This window comes from Podarcis muralis, chromosome 2 (genome assembly GCF_964188315.1).
Source record: "Podarcis muralis chromosome 2, rPodMur119.hap1.1, whole genome shotgun sequence".
In the NCBI taxonomy this organism is placed as follows: domain Eukaryota; kingdom Metazoa; phylum Chordata; class Lepidosauria; order Squamata; family Lacertidae; genus Podarcis; species Podarcis muralis.
The window spans coordinates 114,945,453-114,967,001 of NC_135656.1; the positions used below are offsets into that span (position 1 = coordinate 114,945,453).

General features: G+C 42.4%; 2 protein-coding genes and 1 long non-coding RNA gene across 3 annotated transcripts in view; 1 reads left to right on the forward strand and 2 right to left on the reverse strand.

The window, feature by feature from the left end:
• Positions 1-21,549, reverse strand: part of LOC114592429 (tripartite motif-containing protein 10-like) — a 647,260-nt gene that overhangs the window by 483,548 nt on the left and 142,163 nt on the right. The window lies entirely within an intron of this gene.
• The window catches only part of LOC114592386 (uncharacterized), an 85,722-nt gene that overhangs the window by 36,528 nt on the left and 27,645 nt on the right, over positions 1-21,549 (forward strand). The window contains exons 3-4 of the mRNA XM_077923001.1: positions 5,854-6,040; positions 7,941-9,279. Coding sequence (XP_077779127.1) covers positions 5,854-6,040; positions 7,941-9,279 — 1,526 coding nt within the window. The remainder of the gene's footprint in view (positions 1-5,853; positions 6,041-7,940; positions 9,280-21,549) is intronic.
• LOC144326614 (uncharacterized) overlaps positions 1-21,549 on the reverse strand; it is a 94,232-nt gene that overhangs the window by 2,844 nt on the left and 69,839 nt on the right. The gene's annotated exons all lie outside the window — the stretch shown is intronic.

Sequence of the window (21,549 nt, forward strand, 5' to 3'; positions counted from 1 at the left end):
ACTGTGCTTGGTCAAAACAGGAAACTCTGGTTGATCAGTAGCTTCGTGGTTTGACTGATCCCACTGATAGAAGTAAAAATAGGAACCCTGTTGCATTCAAAGGGGTTATTTGGACAGAGTCTGTGATCAGCATGCCAATCAGGACAGGCTTAAAAACTAAAGGGACCCCTGACCATTAGGTCCAGTCGTGGCCGACTCTGGGGTTGAGGCGCTCATCTCGCATTATTGGCCGAGGGAGCCGGTGTACACCTTTCGGGTCATGTGGCCACCATGACTAAGCAGCTTCTTGCGAACCAGAGCAGCGCACGGAAACGCCGTTTACCTTCCCGCCAGAGCGGGACCTATTTATCTACTTGCACATGGGGGAGCTTTCGAACTGCTAGATTGGCAGGAGCAGGGACCGAGCAACGGGAGCTCACCCTAGGCTCTGTGGTTAACCCACAGTGCCACCCGCGTCCCAGGACTGGCTTAGGAAGCTATTATTATTATTATTATTATTACTACTACTATTATTATTACTATTATTATTACTATTATTATTTGCATCCTGGGTTTCCTCTGCCCATCTGGGTAGCTTCCAACAAAATAAAAACCATCAAAAATTTCCTTGTAAAAGGCTGCCTTTGGGAGTCTTCCATTTTGTAGAAATGGCCTTCGGTTTTAAAGAATTGCCCTCTTTAAGTAATCACGTGGTGTAAACATGTATGTTGTCCTCTAGGTCCAAACACACACAGACAAACATAGTGGGAGCAAGCAGTGCTCTAAAGTGCTTATCTTGCAAACTTGCCATCTAAGTTGTTTACTCCTGACCAAAGTTCCTGTTTCCCAAAAGGAGAGGAGGGGGAGCAGAGGAGGAAACGGATGGGTTTGAAGCCTCTTTCCACCAGCCGCCTCTCTCCCCTGAGGAACAAGAGCAAAGGGTGTTTGCAGGGCAGGAGGACAGAGGAGGCGGCAGCGAGGGCAGAGGGAGCAGTGGGCGGATCCCCCGCCTCTCCCAGGGGGTCCAGATGCAAGCAAGGGGCTTCCTTCTTCACCATGCAAGGGCCACCCATGTATTCAGAGCAGTCCTTTGCAGATTAACTCTTAAGTTCTATGGGGTCTACTCTCAGGCCACTAATGTGCATACCATGCCAGCCTTAGGAAGGGAGGTGGGACAGGCAGATGAAAGAAATTGCCAAAGGTGTTTGAAAATGGGTGGAGGCTCTTGGGAAGGGGGTGCCCGCTTGTGAATGAACTTTATTACGGTCACAGACCAGGATTAAAAAAGCATATAGATAGAATAGCAGTTAGGATTTTTTAAACCAATAATTGTTAGAGCAAATTAGGACATGGAAACAGGCATAGGATAAAACATCTAAATAAAATACAACATTAAAAACGGATAATGGATGGATAAAAAAACTGATAATTAAAACAGATAAGAACTAAAAACAAACAAAGACACACAGTTAAAACAACTGTAAGAGCATAAGAACTAAAAGACTCGCAGTTAAAACAACTATAAGAGACTGCAGAGTAGAAGCCTCTTAAATAGAGGACACTCACAACATTAGAAACTGCTGTGCAAATATGGTTAAAACAGACAATTAAAACAATGTTCAACGCTAAATTTAGAAGCAATGTACAACAATAAACTGTCCCAGGGAGTTGACTCAGAGTCACCCATAGAACCGTGATTGGGCTTTTCATGTCGGACTATTTTGAGTTGGGCGATGGTCTGCGCCTACAGATCTGTACACAGAATCTGGCGACCATCCAGGTCATCTTCTGATCTTTGCCTAACAGCAAGAGGTCAAATTTTTGCTTTTGCGGGAGGTCGGTGAGCCTCACCAGTAGGGGATCCATGATCTTACTATGTGCCTCTTCATAAAAGGGACATTTAAAGAACAAGTATTCTGGGCTTCCTATCTCTCCCAATGGACAGGTGCAAAGTCTCTGAGCATACGGGACCCTTCTAAAGGCTCCATCCAGGACCGGCGAGGGAAGAGCTGAGCTTCTGGCGAGTGTAAAGGCCCTTCTTGCATCCCTAGATACGAGAAAGAAGAGATATGTTGCCGGTGCGGCTATATCTCTCTCGATTTCTCCAATTCTATAGTCGGGGCACCTCGCACAGTCCTGCTGTCTCTCGGTGTCTAATATTCTTTGCCTGAACGTAGCTTTTGCCTGGTCCAAGCCTAGACTTAGAAGGGCTTGAGGGGCAAAAACCAGTTTCCGGAGGGTGTTCAGGACTGCAGTCTGCCAGCCCGACTGGAATTGGTCTCAGAGGATCAATGGGGCTATCCCTTGGGGGAGCAGGTTCAATGTCAGCCATTTGTAGATTGATGTTAGGCAGATGCTAGCCTCCACTCTCATCATCCCCGTTTCCAATCTAACCCATGGGTTTGAGACACATCTGGGGACTTGGAGGAGAGCTCTAAGAAGTCTGGATTGAACTCTCTCAAGTGGGGGAAAGCAGAGGAAGGCGGGCCCAAAAAGTACCATAGAGGAGTTGTGCCAAAGTTTTGGCCCTGTGTAATTTTGGAGCTGCGGCAATGAAGAAACCCCCTTGTGCTCTGAAGAATTTAAGGCTACAAATAGCAGTTTTTTTTTTTAAAGTTTTTTTTATTAAGTTTCATTTAATGCATACACATAACACAGGTAAGTAAATATAGAAAGAGAAAAGGAAAAAAGAAAGATTAAAAGAGAAAAAAAAGGTAAGAAGAAAAAAAAACAAGATAACATACAAATTGACTTCCATCCCTCTTGACTCTGGATTCCTAATTTTTCCAAGATTCTATCTTTACAGCTGTTTTTATTTAATAACTTGAAACATCGAAGGTTTTATAATAAACCAACTATATTTGGTACGTTTTCATAAATTCCTTCTATATATGTCATAAATTTAGCCCAATCATCCCTTAACTTTGTATTCTTTTGGTTTCTGATTTTCTGCGTCATATTTGCCAATTCAAGGAAGTCATATAGCTTATTTTGCCATTCCATCATCGTTGGGGTGCTCGTGCTTTTCCATTTTTGAGCAATTAGCAGTCTGGCCGCTGCTGTTGAGTACTGGAACAAAGTTACATCTTCTTTCTTAATCTCCTCTCCTATGATGCCTAATAGAAAGGCCTCTGGTCTTTTTAAAAATGTGTATTTTAATATTTTTTTTAGCTCGTTATATATGGTATCCCAGAATTTTTTAATATCGTCGCAGGCCCACCACATATGCATAAAGTTACCCTCCTTTACTTTACACCTCCAGCAGGCCCCGCTGCCAATCTTGTATATCCTATTCAGTTTTTCTGGTGTTAGATACCATCTGTGAATCATCTTTTCTATGTTTTCCCTGATTGCGGCACACGCCGTAAATTTTATTCCCTTCTCCCACAGTTTTGACCACTGCTCATAGGCTATGCTATGTCCTAGATCTATCGCCCATTTAACCATGACTTCTTTGATCTCCTCGTCTTTTGTGTCCCACTCCAACAAAATATTGTACATTTTAGATAGTAATTTAGAGTTACCTTCAATTATTTCAATCTGAAATTTCGATTTTTTTTCATTCATTCCAATTTTTTTATCTTCCGCCCATATGGCATTGATTTGATAATACTGTAGCCAAACTGTCAGTTTTCCCTCCAGCTCCTCATATGGTCTTAATTTCCACGTGTCCTCCGATCTTACCAGTAGGTCCTCATATGTTAAATTCTTTGTTCCCGTATTTGTAGTTGTTATAATATTAAAAGGGGACAGCCACCAAGGGGTTCGCCATTCCAGTAATTTTTTATTCCTATTCCAGGCTTCATACAAGGGGCCTCTAATAATATGATTCGAAAATCCCCTATGCACTTTCCCTTTATTCTGCCATAGATAGGCATGCCAGCCGTATCTATTGTCCGCCCCTTCCAGGTCCAGTAGGTCGCTATTTTCTAGAGTGATCCACTCTTTCACCCAGCATAAACATGCGGCTTCATGGTATAACTTTAAATTTGGAACAGCGAAGCCCCCTCTTTCTTTTCGGTCCGTAAGAATTTTAAATCTGATCCTTGGTCTTTTCCCCTGCCAGATGAATCTGGAGAGAGTCCGTTGCCAATCTTTAAACAAATTAGTCCCCCTGATTATTGGAATATTTTGAAAAAGGAACAACATCTTAGGAAGTACGACCATCTTTATCGCCTCCATCCTGCCCAACCATGATAAATTGACTCTATTCCAAACATCGAAATCCCTTTTGATCTCTTTCCAAACTGCCGAGTAGTTGTCTTCAATTAAGTTTATGTTTTTTGATGTAAGCCAGATTCCTAAATATTTTATTTTTTTTGCGATTTTTATTCCGAATTTCCTTTCTAGTTCTTCTTTTTCATCACTTTTCAGATTTTTTGTCAGCATTTTTGTCTTCAGTTTGTTTAGTTTAAAACCGGATAGCTTGCCATATTCCTCCATGATCTCTAATGCTTTGCCAATACTCTCTCGGGGTTCTTCCAGGGATAATATCAGGTCATCTGCATAGGCCCTTAGTTTAAATTCCTTCAGACCTATTCTAATCCCTCGTATCTCAGACACGGTTCTAATTTTATTCGCCAATATTTCTAAAACCATAATAAATAGAAGCGGGGAGAGAGGGCAACCCTGTCTTGTTCCCTTTTCTATCTTAAATTTGTTTGTTAAATTATTATTTATTACCAATTTGGCCGATTGGGTTGAATATATAGCTTGTATTCCTTTCAGAAAGTCGCCCTCTATCCCCGCCTTCTCCAAACATTTTATCATAAACATCCATGATACGTTATCGAACGCCTTTTCGGCGTCCACAAACATCAATACTGCCGGTACATTGTTATTGATCTCCAGGTACTCAATTAAATTTATGACATGTCTAACATTATCCTTCAAAAACCTGTTCGGCAAAAAACCGGCCTGATCCTTGTGGATTAATTCCGTTAGATGTTTTTTCAACCTGTTTGCCATTATGTCCGCAAATATTTTATAGTCATTATTTAATAGGGATATTGGCCTATAATTTTTGATATTTAAATTGTCAGTGTCCGATTTTGGAATTAAGGTTATAAAAGCCTCCCGCCATGACTCCAGTATTTTTCCATCCTTTAAAATATCATTCATAACCTCACAGAGGACTGGCGCAAGTTGGTTTCCTAGGACTTTGTAGTATTTTGCTGATAGGCCATCCGGACCTGGAGTCTTCCCCGATTTCATTCTTTTAATTGCATTCTGGATCTCCTCTATATTTATGGGTTTGTTTAGCTGTATTTTCTCTTCGGCCGTTAAAGTCCTCCCTTCACTGTTCTCTAAGTATTTTTCTATTAGGGTTGTGTCCTCCTCTCCTTTTTTATATAGCCCTTCATAGAACTCCAGAAAATTTTTTTGTATCTTTTTTGGATCTTCTACTATTTCTTCTTCTACTTTTATTTTGTTTATCACGCTTTGTTTTTGTCTTTTCCTCAGTTGCCACGCTAATAATTTTCCAATTTTGTTGGCTGATTCAAAATATCTTTGTCTCATTAACCTGATTTTCCATTCAATTTCTTGGCTCACTAACATCGAATATTGTGTCTGTAGTAATTTAATTGCTTGTATGCCTTGTGTGTCTTTTGGGTTCTCTGTCAGTTTTTTCTCTAGCTGCCTTATATGATTGAGGATCTCTTCTTTCTTTTGTTGCCTTAATTTCTTTTTGTAACTGTTCTGCTGAATGAAGAAGCCCCTCAGCACCGCCTTACTGGCGTCCCAGGTTATAGCAGTTTTTTCCACTAGGGGGTGCCCAATTGGGGCTTCTTCGGGGGCAGCAGAATGTCTTGGGCAGGAAAATCCCTGCAGGCGCTCTCAGACTCCCTTGGCTTCTTCTTCCCTCCCTCCCAGGAAGCTGCAACTTGCTCTGGATTCTGCGCTCCTCAGGAAGCCGAACCTGCAAACCTAGCTGAGACTGAACCTGCAACCCTGGGCAGGATGGAAGGAGGAAGATGGACGGTTGACCTGGTCAGGCTGTCTCCCGCATCCCTCCCCACAACCTCTGAGCATTCCCTCCCAGGACCCTTGGAGAAATCTGGTGAGTTCCAGGGGAGAGGAGATGGGGACAGGGATAGAGGGATGGTGGAGGGAGAAAGCGGAAAAGATGGAGAGGAGACAAATGGAAGGAAGTTCCTGACAGGAAGAAGGAAGGGGTGAGGCCTTCTCCAAAGCAGCTCTTTGTTTCTTGAATCCTTTTCCTAAAGTAGTGGGAGCAGATTTTCTTCCTCCAGGCTTTGAAATCTTAGGTGTTATTTCCACGGCAAGAATAATTGATGATAATGATGTTGCACACCAATCCTAAAAAATGGGTGAAGGGGAATGGAAATGCTTCCCATAACTATTTATAATTAATGCATTTAAATTGTTTCTGTTACTCTTATTTTTTATAGACAGGGTCAGAATGATACATTCCACCAGCACCAAAACACAATAAATGCATGCACCTTCCCAGTCTGGTGGGGTTCAGGGACAAAGGACCAGTTATCATGATACACGATTCCTGTGGCTGGAGGCTCTACACTTAGGATTGGGCATATAAAGTCAAAGAGCGGGTGGTATTATAAGCAAATTGTGTAAAATTGCCAATCTTACAAACTGGGGTTGTTTGTGAGAGGGAGGGAGGGAGTGAGTGGGATAATAATTTATAGCACCCCTGTGTAATGGCTTGGTTCTCCCGCACAGACGCGAGACAACTCCAGTAGTAATTATCTCAGGTTTATTGCTCAAACTCATAAATCACTGTGGAGCTCAGTCTTCGGCCTGTTCATCCCAGCTTGCAGTTGCCGAGTCCTCCAGCAAAGAAGCCCCCACTTTCGCTTTCTTTCCCCCCTCTTCTCGCAGATTCTCTTGAGCCTACGATTTTTTGGACAGGCTATTTCCGGGGGCTCTGTGTCAGAGCTCAAACTGGAGATAACAGTCTGTCCCCCCCCCCCGGCACCCCCTCTTCCTGCTCTTTGTTTTTTGCTCCTGCTGCAGCTTGGCTGCTCCTCCCCTGCTTCACATTCCAACTGAATCACATCTCTTGCGTTCTCAGGCTCTGTCATCGGAGGCACGAGAGGCTTGAGATTCACAGAGCTGACACCCTGTAATTTTGTCCGTCCCTAAGCTTCCATGGAGATACTGTGGTACAACCTTGGTGCAAATTTCAAAATAAGTACACAAAGCCAACAAAGAGACTCAGAGGTTTATAGTGGCACCAGCTTTCCTGGTCAAGAGTCCACTTTGTCAGACTGCAGCCCACAAAAGCTTAGGCCATAATACATTTATCAGCTTTTAAGGGCTGCAAAGATGAATAAATAGAAGCATAGTTCATCTATGGAATCTATCCTACAGGAGACAGTGACGGCCAGCAACTTGGATAGCTTGAAAAAAAAGGATAAGACTTACGTCTCTGCTCTGCCCTCGCAATCCTAGGCAATAATGCTTCTTAATACTAGTTTCTGGAAAGCACACGAAGGCAGAGAAGACTCTTGTGCTCCAATCCTGCTTGCCGGTTTCCCACAGGCATGTGGTTGGCCTCTGTGAGAAGAGGATGCTGGACTAGGTGGGCCTTTGCCTGATCCAGCAGGCTCTTCTTAGGTTCCAATGTATTGCAATATTTACATGTAGCACTTAAGTTTTATTTATTTCACAAGGGAAATACTGTTACTTGAGCCTGAGATCATTTCTTCACTTCAGAAAGAAAAAATAGATGTGTCTAATAAGCCAATTCCTCCATAGATCTGTATTATAAAATGATGGTGCTTTATTAATTTTGAATAGAGTGATCATGTGCTGCTCTTGCCACTGTCTCATAAGCTTTTGTAAAATTTGGAACCTCGAGAGGATAGTGGAGAATGAAGGTGTTAAAATGAGAGAACGTACAGATTGGGATTGACATGTGTTCAGTTCCCTTTTTGTCTTTCTTGAAAGTCTAACAGGATTCTCTTTCCTCCCAGACTCCCAAACAGTTGAGGAAGATGAAAGTCAGAATTCTATGGAGCCACATGTGAATTCATTGGGAAGAACAAAGAAACAGTTTAAATGTATGGAATGTGGGATGTGCTTTTATCACAGTGGAAGTCTGAGGATACATCAACAAACTCACAAAGGAGAGAAACTATTTGAATGTATGGAATGTGGAAAGAGCTTCAATGAAAGTCGAACACTTAGAATACACCAACGAACTCACACGGAGGAGAAACCATTTAAATGTATGGAATGTGGAAAGAGCTTCAGCCGAAGTGGAACACTTAGAAGACATCAACGAACTCACACAGGGGAGAAACCATTTGAATGTTTTGAGTGTGGAAAGAGCTTCAGTGAAAGTGGAAAACTTAGAATACACCAACGAATTCACACGGGGGAAAAACCATTTAAATGTATTGAATGTGGAAAGAGCTTCAGTTATAGTGAATCATTTAGAATACACCAACGAACTCACACAGGGGAGAAACCGTTTAAATGTATGGAATGTGGAAAGAGCTTCAATGAAAGTGGAAAACTTAGAAGACATCAACGAACTCACAAAGGGGAGAAACCATTTAGATGTATTGTATGTGGAAAGAGTTTCAGAAAAAGCGGAGCACTTAGAATACACCAACGAACTCACACAGGGGAGAAACCATTTAAATGTATTGAATGTGGAAAGAGCTTCAGTCGATATGAGCACCTTAAAATACATCAACGAACTCACACAGGTGAGAAACCATTTAGATGTCCTGAATGTGGAAAGAGCTTCAGTGAAAGTGGAAAACTTAGAATACACCAACGAATTCACACGGGGGAGAAACCATTCAAATGTATGGAATGTGGAAAGAGCTTCAGTGATAGTGGATCACTTAGAAGACATCAACGGACTCACACGCGGGAGAAACCATTTAAATGTATTGAATGTGGAAAAAGCTTCAGTAAGAATGAAGCACTTAGAGTACACCAACGAACTCACACAGGGGAGAAACCATTTAAATGTATTGAATGTGGAAAGAGCTTCAATGAAAGTGGAGCACTTAGAATACATCAAAGAACTCACACAGGGGAGAAACCATTTGAATGTTTTGAGTGTGGAAAGAGCTTCAGTGTTAGTGGGAAACTTAGAATACACCAACGAACTCACACAGGGGAGAAACCATTTAAGTGTATTGAATGTGGAAAGAGCTTCAGTGAAAGTGGAGCACTTAGAATACACCAACGAACTCACACAGGGGAGAAACCATTTGAATGTATTGAATGTGGAAAGAGCTTCAGTGAAAGTGGAGCACTTCGAAGACACCAACGAACTCACACAGGGGAGAAACCATTTGAATGTTTTGAGTGTGGAAAGAGCTTCAGTGTTAATGGAAAACTTAGACTACATGAACGAATTCACACGAGGGAAAAACCATTTAAATGTATTGAATGTGGAAAGAGCTTCAGTTATAGTGAATCATTTAGAATACACCAACGAACTCACACAGGGGAGAAACCGTTTAAATGTGTGGATTGTGGAAAGAGCTTCAGTCGAAGTGGGGCACTTAAAAGTCATCAGCGAAGTCATACAGGGGAGAAGCCATTTAAATGTATGGAGTGCTGTAAGAGCTTCAGTCAAAGTGGACACCTTAGAAGACATCAGCTAACTCACACATGATGAAAACTACAGGTGTATTGAATGTCGAAAGGGGTTCAGAGGGAGTGGAGACCTTAATATTCATCAGCAGATTCGCACTAGGCAAACAATATTAATGTATGGAGTTTTTCACTCAGGGTTCACTACTTACATCAAGAAACTCATAAGGGGGAAATCAGTTGTAAATACATGTAATGATATTTTAGTGTTTGTACTTAAATTTGTACACACGTATATATGAATTTAGTGATGTATAGAAGTGGGAGCTGGACCATAAAGAAGACTGATCACTGAAGAATTTATGCGTTTGAGTTATGGTGTTGGAGGAGGCTCTTGATTGTTACATGGACTGCAAGAAGATCAAACCTCTCCATTCTTAAGGAAATCAGCCCTGATTGCTTACTGGAAGGACAGATTCTTAAGCTGAAGCTCCAATACTTGGGCCACCTCATGAGAAGAGAAGACTCCCTGGAAAAGACCCTGTAGTTGGGAAATATGGAGGGCCCAAGGAGAAGGGGACGACAGAGAACGAGATGGTTGGACAGTGTTCTTGAAGCTACCAGCATGACTTTGACCAAACTGTGGGAGGCAGTGGAAGATAGGAGTGCCCGGCGTGCTCTGGTCCATGGGGTCACGAAGAGTCGGACACGACTAAACAACTAAAACAAACCTTGATGTTTCCCCCAGTCTTTGGATAACTTCCCCTTGTCTCTGGGTGGAATCGTTTGGGTGACATAATGATTGTCATTCACAGCCTGAACATCAGAAATAGAAAGAGTAATAATATAATTCAAAAACTGGGTAATGGTTAAAAAATGTGCTTTTGTTTTTATTCTTGAATATTATTTTCCTTTGTGTTTATTTCTTTTCAAGCAGGGTAGTATAAAAATAGAAGAGCAGGGATCCAGGAGACACATTCAAAGGGAGAGACTGGAGTGCAAAGGAAAGAAACCTCCTGCCGGCCAAGTTGGGGCCATCAGGGATCTTCTGCCTTGGGTAGATATATGTCAAATTAAGCAGGAGGCGGAGGAGGGGCAGCCGCAGCAGCACTGGGAGGCCCAGAAGCAGGATTTCCTGAAGACGATGCAGCCCCCTTGTTCAAAGTGGGAAACCCCACAGGCTCCCAGTTCTCCCCACTCTGGGGATGGTGTCCTCTCCTTCAGGGGAGTTGCGGATGCCAGTTGGTGCCCAGTGGGAGAGTAGGGGGCCAGACCAGACACTGAGGGGCTTCTGGGAAAGGTAAGTGCCCTCCTCTCACCTGGGTTTCCAGCACCTGGAGGTCACAGGTCCACTGCCTCTCGACATGGAGGTTCTGTTTAGCTATGGTGGTGGATATTCCTCCTCCCTGCACTTTCTCTCTAATCCACTTTTAAAAGTCTTGCTAGACCAAACCTTACATGGGAGGTTTGTGTGAGATTTCACCCCTCCCATACCCAAGAATCTCCTGATGTTCTCTACTGATTCTTCAGAGAGGAGGGGCGGTTTTCTGCTCTCTACTTATTCCGCTCCAGCCTCACATCGAAGTGTCATTCAGTGTGTCGGAGAGAGAGGGACTGAGTGTTAGAGATCGTGTGTATAGATAAGGTTGCTGCTAAGAGCAGCTGCAGGCACTCAGTGCAGTTTAGCATTCATTATCAGTTTAGACCTCTTTTAGCTCTGTATATAGTTGTGTATTATAGTTGTAGATAGAATAAAGAAGATATTCTACAGAGCTGCTCTCCAAGTCTTTTATGCTCTGCTATACTCTGCTGTGCGACGACTGTCTTCTTGTTGGAGTGAATCCGGTGCTCACAATCTAAGCTGTGAGTCCACAGCACTTTGACCTGTTCCTGTTCAGAAGGTGGTCTCTGGAAGTGCTACCCAGCTCGCCTAGCCCAGTTGGGGCTGAAGTGGATGAGTCCAGTTGGTGGCACTGGCTCAAGGGCAATGCTGACATCGGTTATGGGCCCAGTCATTGTCCCAGTTGTCTGACCAGTCGTTCCAGTAGTCCCAGTCGCCAGAGGTTTCTGTTGCTGATTTGCCGGACAGCGGAACGGACGCTGCATGCTGGACTGATTTGCGGTGCCCAGAAGCAGAGCTGTTTCGGAGCAGTGTTTAAGCTGCCGCTGTTGCTGTTGCTGCTGCTTGATTTATGGTGGTATGTTGCTGACTGCAAAGAGAAGATAGCATCCCTGTTTGCCTGTTAATTGCGCTCTGAGTGGGAGAGAGAGTAGCTGAAGGAGTCCAAGGCTTTATCTTGCTTTAAGTAATAGCAGACATGGCCTGTGCACATTCTGGCCAGATGGCTCTGTCCTTTCCTCTCCTCACGCCTGAAACCTATGCAGTATGGCAGGTCAAGATGAAAGCGCTTTTACAAAGGGAAAAGCTATTTCACACTATAGAAGATGACCCTCCCGATAAGGATGATGATGACTGGCCTGAGTGGCATGCTGCAGACATGAAAGCCCAAGGGACAATTGTTTTGAGTGTTGCAGACCACTTGTTGGTGAATTTAGAGGGTCAAGAGACTGCACGAGCTGTTTGGCATAAGCTGAGAGGTATGCATTTGAGGCAGAATGCTGGTTACAGTGTGATTTTCTTCAAGAAGCTATGCAGGCTGCAGTTGGAGAAAGGTGGTGATTTGCCTAGCCATCTATCTCAGTTAAAGCGTCTCAGACAGGACCTTGTTCAGCAAGACCAGGCTATTTCAGAGGCTGTGTTTGCAATGCTGATGATAAACAGCCTAGATGAGTCTTATGATGGAGTAGCTGCCCAGATTTCTACGATGCCTTCAGACCGGCTAACGGAAGATTATGTGTCTAGCGTGCTCTTGAATGAGTGGGATCGCAGACAGGCTGTTAGAGAAAGCAGGGACTGTGCTGTTAAAAATGTGCTTGAAAATGTGCCTGAGTCTTCAGCAGGGAAAGTGAAAGTGAAACTGCTGTTAAAGCACTAAAGTTGTGGCGGTGCTTTTTGTGTGGAGCACAAGGCCATTTGAGTTTCCAGTGCAGCAAGAAATCTTCAAAGAAGAAGGGAAGCTTCAAAGGCAGAGGGGGAGGAGGACGAAATCCCCAAGCACCTGCTACTTCAAAGGCTTTGATCTCTCGCTGTTCCAATCAACATGGGCGGAGTTTCTTTGTGGTCGACTCTGGCTGTTCCAACCACGTGACCAACGATGAAAGTCTCTTTGTTCAGCTTGAGAAGCAAGAGAAAGCAATTCATCAAGCAGATGGGACTGTTCTCAGGAGTTTGGCTAAGGGAACTGTGTTTTTAAAGAGCCTGAATGCAACAATTAAGAATGTCCTGTATGCTCCTCATATTCAGGACAATCTGTTGAGTGTGTCCCAGGGGTTTAAGGTGGTTTTTGCTAGATCTCGTTGTGAAATTCGTCGAGATGGCAAGCTCATTCTGTATGCAAAATGTGTTAATGGTTTGCACCAATTGCCTTTTGTTACAGGTACTGCAGAAGCAACTGAGAAAGAGTGTTGCAATTTATCAGTTGATAAGAATGAGAAGTTGCATGACCAATGTATTCATTATTACCACTGTGTTTATGGTCATTTGACTTTCCAGGCTGTGGCAAAAATGCCTATTATGGTTGAGGGAATGAAGTTGAAGGAATGTCCCTACCACATGAAATGTGTTTCTTGTGCTGAGAATAAGGCAAGGCAAGCTCCCAAAGGTACAGAGTCTGGGAGAGAGGCCAAGAAACCATACGAAGTCATTCATGCAGACTTAGTGGGGCCTCTAGCGCTCTCTAGAGGCAATTCAAGGTTTTTTATGGTGTTGATAGACTCCTATTCAAGATATGTATGGGTCTATATGTTGCAGAAAAAGTCCGAAGCCTTTACCAAGTTTTGTCAGTTTTGTCAATGGCTCAGGAATGTACATAATGAGAATGTACGTTGTCTTTTCAGTGACAGGGGAGGTGAGTTTTGTTCAGAAGAGTTTGAGAGTTTTCTTTCTGAACAGGGCATTGAGCATAGGACTGCCACGCCCAGATCACCCTGGCAGAATGGTTTATGTGAGAGAGTAAACCAGACCCTGCAGCAAGGAATCAGAACACTGTTGCATGATTCGGGGCTGCCCAATCCCTTTTGGGCCAAAGCTCTTTCGTTTTTCTGTCACGTGTTTAACAGGAGGTATCAGTCCGCTGTAAATTGCACCCCGTACAAAATGCTTCACAAGAGGAAGCCGAATGTAAAGCATTTTAAAATTTTTGGGTCGGAGGTTTGGGTGCACACCTCGCAGGGTGACAAACTGAGTAAGCATGGAGAACATGGTGTTTTCCTAGGATATGAGAAAGGATCTTATCGTGTCCTCATCACAGACACGAAAACCATAAGGCTGACCAGGAGTATTGATGACAATCCGAAATGGGACAAAGTTGGCATTTTTCAGAGCCTTCCCATTTGTGATGATGGTGCAAAAGGGGCAAAGACAGTTAAGAGGGAGGCAAGTGCTGTTGTAGCTGATGATAATTCTGATGCCGATGTAGATTCGGATGATGGCACAGATTATCAGAGCCCAAAGCCTCAGGTGAGTCTGACGCAGATTAAGACTTAGCAGCTTCATATACTTTAGCTCCCCATTCTCCCAAAGAGGAGGAAGCACCAGAACAAGAAGATCAGAGAGTTCTGCGCAGATCCGAGAGAACAACCAAGGGTGTACCACCGAAAAGGTTTTCTGAAGAGTTCGCTAAGGCTGCGGTCACAAGCAACTCTGGTGCGGTTTTTGAACCAAGCATGAAATGTGCTGACAGTAATAGCACAAAACGCTTTATTTATTTCCTTACCTGACCTTAAGTGGTTCATGTGTAATACGTTAAAAGGATCAGGTTTGAAGGAGCAAGCATGTGTTTGAGTACAAAAGTGGTTTGTTCAAATCTGCCTAATTAGCAATGTTAATTTGTATCTGGGAGAAAAAAAATGTGTATGAAGATTTTTCTAGAAGCTGCTTATTCATTTGTGTATTCACAGTGTGTATTTTGTTTAAACTACAGATTGAGGTTTGTGTTTTAACTCTTTCCCTAATGGTTGCAGTAACTGTTTAATGATGTGATAAAAGTGTCTTTTAGAGATACCTGCAAATGTGTTAACAAAAGTTGTAAGCAGAGGACAACTTTTGGAGTGTGTGCGTAAGTTACAGTTATGTTTAGATTCTTGAATCTAAACTCTTCTCCCTGGTCTCGGATTCTGCCACTCATTTCCGCCAATTCCATGTAGTCCATCACCTTCATCTGCCATTCTTCCAGAGTGGGTATGTCTTGTGTCTTCCAATACTTTGCAATAAGTATTCTTGCTGCTGTTGTAGCGTACATAAAGAAAATTCTATCCTTCTTTAACAGCGATTGGTCGACTATGCCCAGGAGAAAGGCCTCTGGTTTCTTCAGGAAGGTATATATAAATACCTTTTTCATTTCATTATATATCGTCTCCCAGAAAGCCTTAATCCTTGGGCACGTCCACCAAAGGTGAAAGAATGTACCTTCAGTTTCTTTACATTTCCAACATTTATTATCAGGCAAATGATAGATGTTTGCAAGCTTGACTGGGGTCATGTACCACCTGTATATCATTTTCATAATATTCTCTCTTAAGGCATTATATGCCGTAAACTTCATACCTGTGGTCCATAACCGTTCCCAGTCAGCAAATATAATATTGTGTCCAACATGTTGTGCCCATTTAATCATAACAGATTTCACCATTTCATCCTGAGTGTTCCATTTCAGCAGCAAGTTATACATCCTTGACAAAATATTAGTTTTGGGTTCTAACAGTTCTGTTTCTAATTTTGATTTTTCCACCTGGAAGCCAATTTTCTTGTCCCAATTATATGCCTCCATTATCTGATAATAATGAAGCCAGACTCGCACTTTGTTCTTTAGTTTCTCAAAACTCTGCAATTTCAATCTATCTCCATCTTGTTCCAAAATTTCCCAATATTTCGGCCATTTGGCCTCCATATTGAGCTTTTTCTGAGCTTTCGCTTCCATTGGTGACAGCCACCTTGGGGTTTTATTTTCCAATAGATCCTTATATCTTATCCAAACATTAAACAATGCTTTCCTGACAATATGGTTTTTAAATGCTTTATGCGCTTTGACCTTGTCATACCACAAATATGCATGCCATCCAAATACGTTGTTAAAACCTTCCAAGTCCAAAATGTCTGTGTTTTCAAGAAGTAGCCATTCTTTCAACCAGCCAAAAGCTGCTGATTCATAGTAAAGTTTAAAGTCTGGCAGGGCAAATCCACCTCTTTCCTTTGCATCTGTTAATATTTTAAATTTTATTCTGGGCTTCTTGCCCTGCCAGACAAATCTTGAAATATCTCTCTGCCACTTCTTAAAACAGTCCACTTTGTCCACAATTTGCAATGCCTGAAACAAAAACAACATTCTAGGCAATACATTCATTTTTATAGCAGCAATTCGACCCAGCAGTGAAAGCTTCAAATTTGACCATAATTCTGAATCTTTTTTCACTTCAGCCCAGCATTTTTCATAGTTGTCTTTAAATAAATTCCCATTTTTTGCTGTCATGTTAATCCCCAGGTATTTGACTTTCTTAACCACTGTTAAACCTGTCACATTCTGAAACCTCTCTCTCTCAATTGGTATTAAATTTTTCTCTAAAACCTTAGTTTTTGACTTATTCAGTTTAAACCCTGCAACCTGACCAAATTCTTGAATCAGTTCCAAAACTCTTTTAGTACTAGATTCTGGCTCCTGTAATGTCAATAATAAATCATCTGCAAATGCTCTCAATTTGTACTGTTTGGCTCCGACCTGTATACCTTTAACCAACTGGTCCCTTCTAATCATATTCAGCAGAACCTCCAGGACCGATATAAAAAGCAATGGGGAGATTGGGCAACCTTGTCGTGTCTTTTTTTTTTATTTTAAATTCTTCCGTCACCACATTATTTACAATTAATTTAGCCTTTTATTCTGAATATATTGCACTTATACCGTTTTCAAAACCTTGGCCTACCCCCATACCCTGTAAGTTCTTTTTCATAAAAATCCAAGAAATGTTGTCAAAAGCTTTCTCCGCATCCACAAATATTAAAACTGCCTTAGTGTTTATATTCACTTGTAGTTTCTCTAAAATATTAATTATGTTTCTCACATTGTCAGATAAATGTCTTCCTGGGAGAAAGCCTGCTTGGTCTTTATGTATCTCTTCCACTAACACTCTTTTTAGTCTTTTAGCCAAAATATCTGCAAAAAAATTGTAATCCACATTAAGCAGTGATATGGGATGGTAGTTCTTAAGCTGCATCTTCTCAGTCTCTGTTTTCGGTACAAGTGTGATATATGCTTCTTTTCACGACTCTGGTGCCCTTTTCCCCTCCATTATCTCATTACAGACCTCTTTCAAAGGTTGTACTAGCCATTCTTTTAAAGATCTGTAGTATCTAGAAGTCAGTCCATCCGGTCCTGGAGATTTGCCCAATTGCATATTCTGAATAGCATCTTCTATCTCCTGTTCAGTTATTTTATAGTTCAACATTAATTTGTTTTCTTGAGAGATTTTTTGTAATCCATTTTTTTCCAAAAATCGATCTACATCGGTTTCTTTCTGTGGCCCTTGTGTATATAGTTGTTTAAAGTACCTCTGGAAGCAATTTCTGATCTCAGCTGGGTTCTGTATGTTCCTTCCTTCCACTTCTAAATTTGTAACTGTATTTAATTTTTGTCTTTTTTTCATTTGCCAAGCCAACAGTTTCCCACATTTATTAGCCGACTCGAATGTCTTTTGTCTCATTTGTTTAATTTCCCATTCAGTCTCTTGATTCATCATTTTCATAAATTGCACTTGATATAACTTTATTTCTCTCAAAATCTCTTGCGACTTGGGTTTTGCTCTCAATTTTTTTTCCACTTTCCTTTATTTTCTCCAAAATTTTATCCTTCTTCTCATTCTGAATTCTCTTTTTTAATGCATTCTGTTGTATCAATAACCCTCCCATGACAGCTTTACTAGCATCCCAGATTACTCTTTTTTCCACACTGGTGCTCATGTTTATCTCAAAGTAATCTCTCAAGGTTTTTTGGGCCTTCTTAAACACTTCTTCATCTCTAAATAAGGTGTCATTCATCCTCCATCTGAAGGAACCAGTTGGTGTTAGTTTCATTTCCATCTTAACCGCATTATGGTCGGAGCAGGTTTTTGGGCAGATTTCCACTTTTCTTATCTTTGGAGCCATTCCTCTAGTTACCCATATTTGGTCAATTCTAGTCCATGTCATTTTGGCTTCAGAAAAGAAAGTTCCCTCTTTGACCAAGGGGTTCTTTGTTCTCCAAATATCAACTAAATCCAAGTTGTCTGTCATCTCAAAAAAAGTTTTCGGTAGTCTACCATCCTTAGTGACTACCTGTCTTTGTGCCTTGTCCATATGTGTAGATACCACTCCGTTCATGTCTCCCAGCAAAATCACATTGTAATCCAAATAGTCTATCAGGATCTCATGCAACTTTAAAAAAAAATCAGATTTCCCCTCATTTGGTGCGTAAACACCTACTATCAAAAAATTTTCTCCCTGTGTTTGAATTTCGATTGCCACAAATCTTCCTTGGGCATCTTTAAAGATAAATTTCGGTAGTAATCTCTCTTTTGCGTAAACCACTACCCCTCTTTTTTTAACTTTGTCCGATGAAATAAACCCCCGGCCAAGTCTTTTATTAATCAATAGTTTCCTGTGTAACCTTGCTATATGTGTTTCTTGTAAACAAATCAGATCCAATTGTTCCTTTTTTAATAAATGAAACACAGATCTCCTTTTCTGAGGGGAGTTCAAACCATTACAATTCCAACTTAGTAGTTGCAGAGCCATGATGTAGTTTCTATGCTTCTCCTCCAACTGCACCCAGTGCCTGTTCCTGTTCTCTTGGTGGTATCACCTTCTTCAAACGGTCTTTTAATTCAGGAGGTAAAACTGGTGTATCCAAAGTTTCACTTAAGGTAAAGGTAAAGGTACCCCTGCCTGTACGGGCCAGTCTTGACAGACTCTAGGGTTGTGCGCTCATCTCACTCAAGAGGCCGGGAGCCAGCGCTGTCCGCAGACACTTCCGGGTCACATGGCCAGCGTGACAAGTTGCATCTGGCGAGCCAGCGCAGCACATGGAACGCCGTTTACCTTCCCGCAGGTAAGCGGTCCCTATTTATCTACTTGCACTTAAGGGTGCTTTCGAACTGCTAGGTGGGCAGGCGCTGGGACCGAACGACAGGAGCACACCCCACCGCGGGGATTCGAACCGCCGACCATGTGATCGGCAAGTCCTAGGCTCTGTGGTTTAACCCACAGCGCTACCCGCGTCCCTTAAGTAAGTTTGTAAGTTTCACTTTGTAAGTTTCACTTACAAGTGCTCTTAACTCTCCTGCAACTTTCTTCTGCAGGTCTTCTCCGTGGTCTCTCCAAAATTTATCTTTGTCGTCCTCTGATCTTATTTTTATCTTCTTGCCTTTGTAGCTAAAGGATAGGCCTTGGGGGAATTCCCACCTGAAAAAGATTCCGTTGCTTCTCAGCAGAGCAGTCAAATCTCTATAATTGGACCTAAGGTCCAAAAGGTGTTTTGGAATATCCTTAAATATCTCCACTCTTGACTGATGTATTACCAAGGTCTTCTGGAAGTGCAGACTCAAGATCTTGTCTCTCTCCTCTTTTGTTTGGAGGGTGATCAAACAGTCTATCACTCTGTTCTTTCTCCCTCCTTTTCCAAGTCTAAAAGCACTCACTATCTTGCAGCTGTCCTTCTCCAAATCTGGATTCCAAAAGTCTGCAAATTCCTGTGTAAGAAATTCAATCAAATTATCTTTCTCCAGTTCAGGGACCGCCCTGACCCTTAAATTTGCTTGTTTCTCCCTCAACTCAATCATAGACAATATTGATCTGTGGTCTTCAAGTTGTTTATGTATCGGTGGTATCTTCTCTTCTAGAACGGTGGCTGCAGTGGTTGCAATTTATTTTGCCTCATCAGCTGTCTTTCGTGTCAAAGTTGATTCCTGTAGTAATTTCTGAATAGTTTCTGTATTAATATTTACCTTCTGTCCCAAATTATTAATGCTTGTAGTGTTTTGATTAATACTTGTAGTGTTTTGGTCAATTTTGCTCGATGCCTCGGCTACTTGTTTGCTTATTCTATCCAGGGATTCATTTATTTTACTAAGTGCCTGGGCCAGGGCATCGTCAGCAGCCATACCTTTAGGTTTAGGTTGAGCCAATGGGGTTGCTGTTGGCAAGCCAGCAGGGCCGGATGTCGAAGCTCTCCTTTGCAGCCCACCGTCTGTACGAAATACTCTGCCATACCTGGTTGCTTGTAGCGAATCTATCTTGTCTTTCCCATCTGCCATAACCGTCCAGATAAAAGTCAAGGTCAGTCACACACTCAGAGTCAGAGTCTGTCAAGGTCAGTCACACACTCAGAGTCAGAGTTGTTTTGATATGGAAAATTCCCTTGTAGTTGTAACAATTTCAAAGTTCCTCTAGGGGGACACAGTAGCAGCAACAGTCAAAATGTCTTAAAGTAACTAACTTTTCCCTTTCGCCCCCCAGTCTCCAAAGGACAACAGTTTCTATCACAATTATTTCCTGATACTTTGAAATCAGGAGAAGCCAGTCAGTAATATTGTGTCTTAATTGTATCTTCAGACGCAGAGTTAACTGTCAAAAGAAAGGATAGTTTCAGCAAAAGCACGTTTCTCAATACGGCATTCTTACTGTTCACTGGGAATCCGTTCCAGGGTTTTAAGCGATGGGTTTTAGCTCCTCTTCCTCTCTCTTTTTGCAGGGACATACAGTTCAGATTCTTTCCCCCCTCTTCCCCTGCAGTCAAGGGGGAAAATAGCTTATTTGATGTTCGAATTTTAATGCTTTACCAACGTCTTTTGAGGTTTCCGCTTACAAGTTCATTGCTTTAATCCTTTTACAAGAACGGAAGGCAGACTTCCTGTTTATGCCTCTCCGCTTCGGTGCCAAATTATTTATAGAGTTCCTTTAGTTCCGAAATCAGCCTACTCATGGATCGTTGTTTTACAGCCAAATTTTCCAAGAAGAAGGCAGTGCTCTCCGGCAACGGCTACGCGGCTTCACTCCACGGAAGAAGCAGACGGCTCACAGCACAGCGCCACTTCCCCACTTCGCTCTGGAGCCCTTAACTGGACCGAGTCCCACGGTCACAGGCTTCACCCGCCTGTGATTTGTGAAGGGTCCCCACTGCGCCGTAGCGGTACAGACCCGATTTCCGTAGAGCCGGTCCCCTCCAAGTTAGAGGGAATCCGCCATTGCCGATGGCGCCACCCCGGAAGTCCCCTTCTTTCCCTGTTTTTAACTCTGCTACCGAAAGGCTCTCTCCCTCGCTGCAGAAGGATACGTGTTCTCCGCTTTCCCATCTTGGAGGGGGAGACGCTTTTGGTAATGGAGTTAAAAACAGGGAAACAAGGCTTCGCACATCCCAGAACCCTGGGAGGGTCTTTCAGAACGGAACAGATATGCTGCGGCGCAGAACTGGGACCTTCGGAACTTTATTATTTTTTGGTTTAATCTTTGGATCGTGTAGTAATGAGAGAATGCGCGCGCATGCTCCGTCCCGCAGCGAGGTTTGAGGACAGTGATCTGGCCCTCGATTTTAAAAGGTTGCTGACCCCTGTCTCTGGGTGTGCAAAAAAGAATTTGGAAGTGTTTGTTTTCATTTTGGGGGGCCATGCTATTTGGCAACCCTCTCTTTTTCAAGAGCTAACTTCAGGGCTATGAGAGCCTAAGGAAAAGCCTTTTGTTTGTTTTTAATTAAAAACAAATTCAAAATGTGACAAACATGTTTGTGGGGCCTTCATCTGTTGTTGCTGCTGCTGAGGGGGCCCTGGATCTCAGCCCCAAATGTCTGCCATGATGGTAGCAGGATGGGAGAAGTCAAGTGCCCAGAATCAAAAAGGAAAAGTATTTTCTGCATCTTTCTTGAATGAAATGGGTATGTCTGA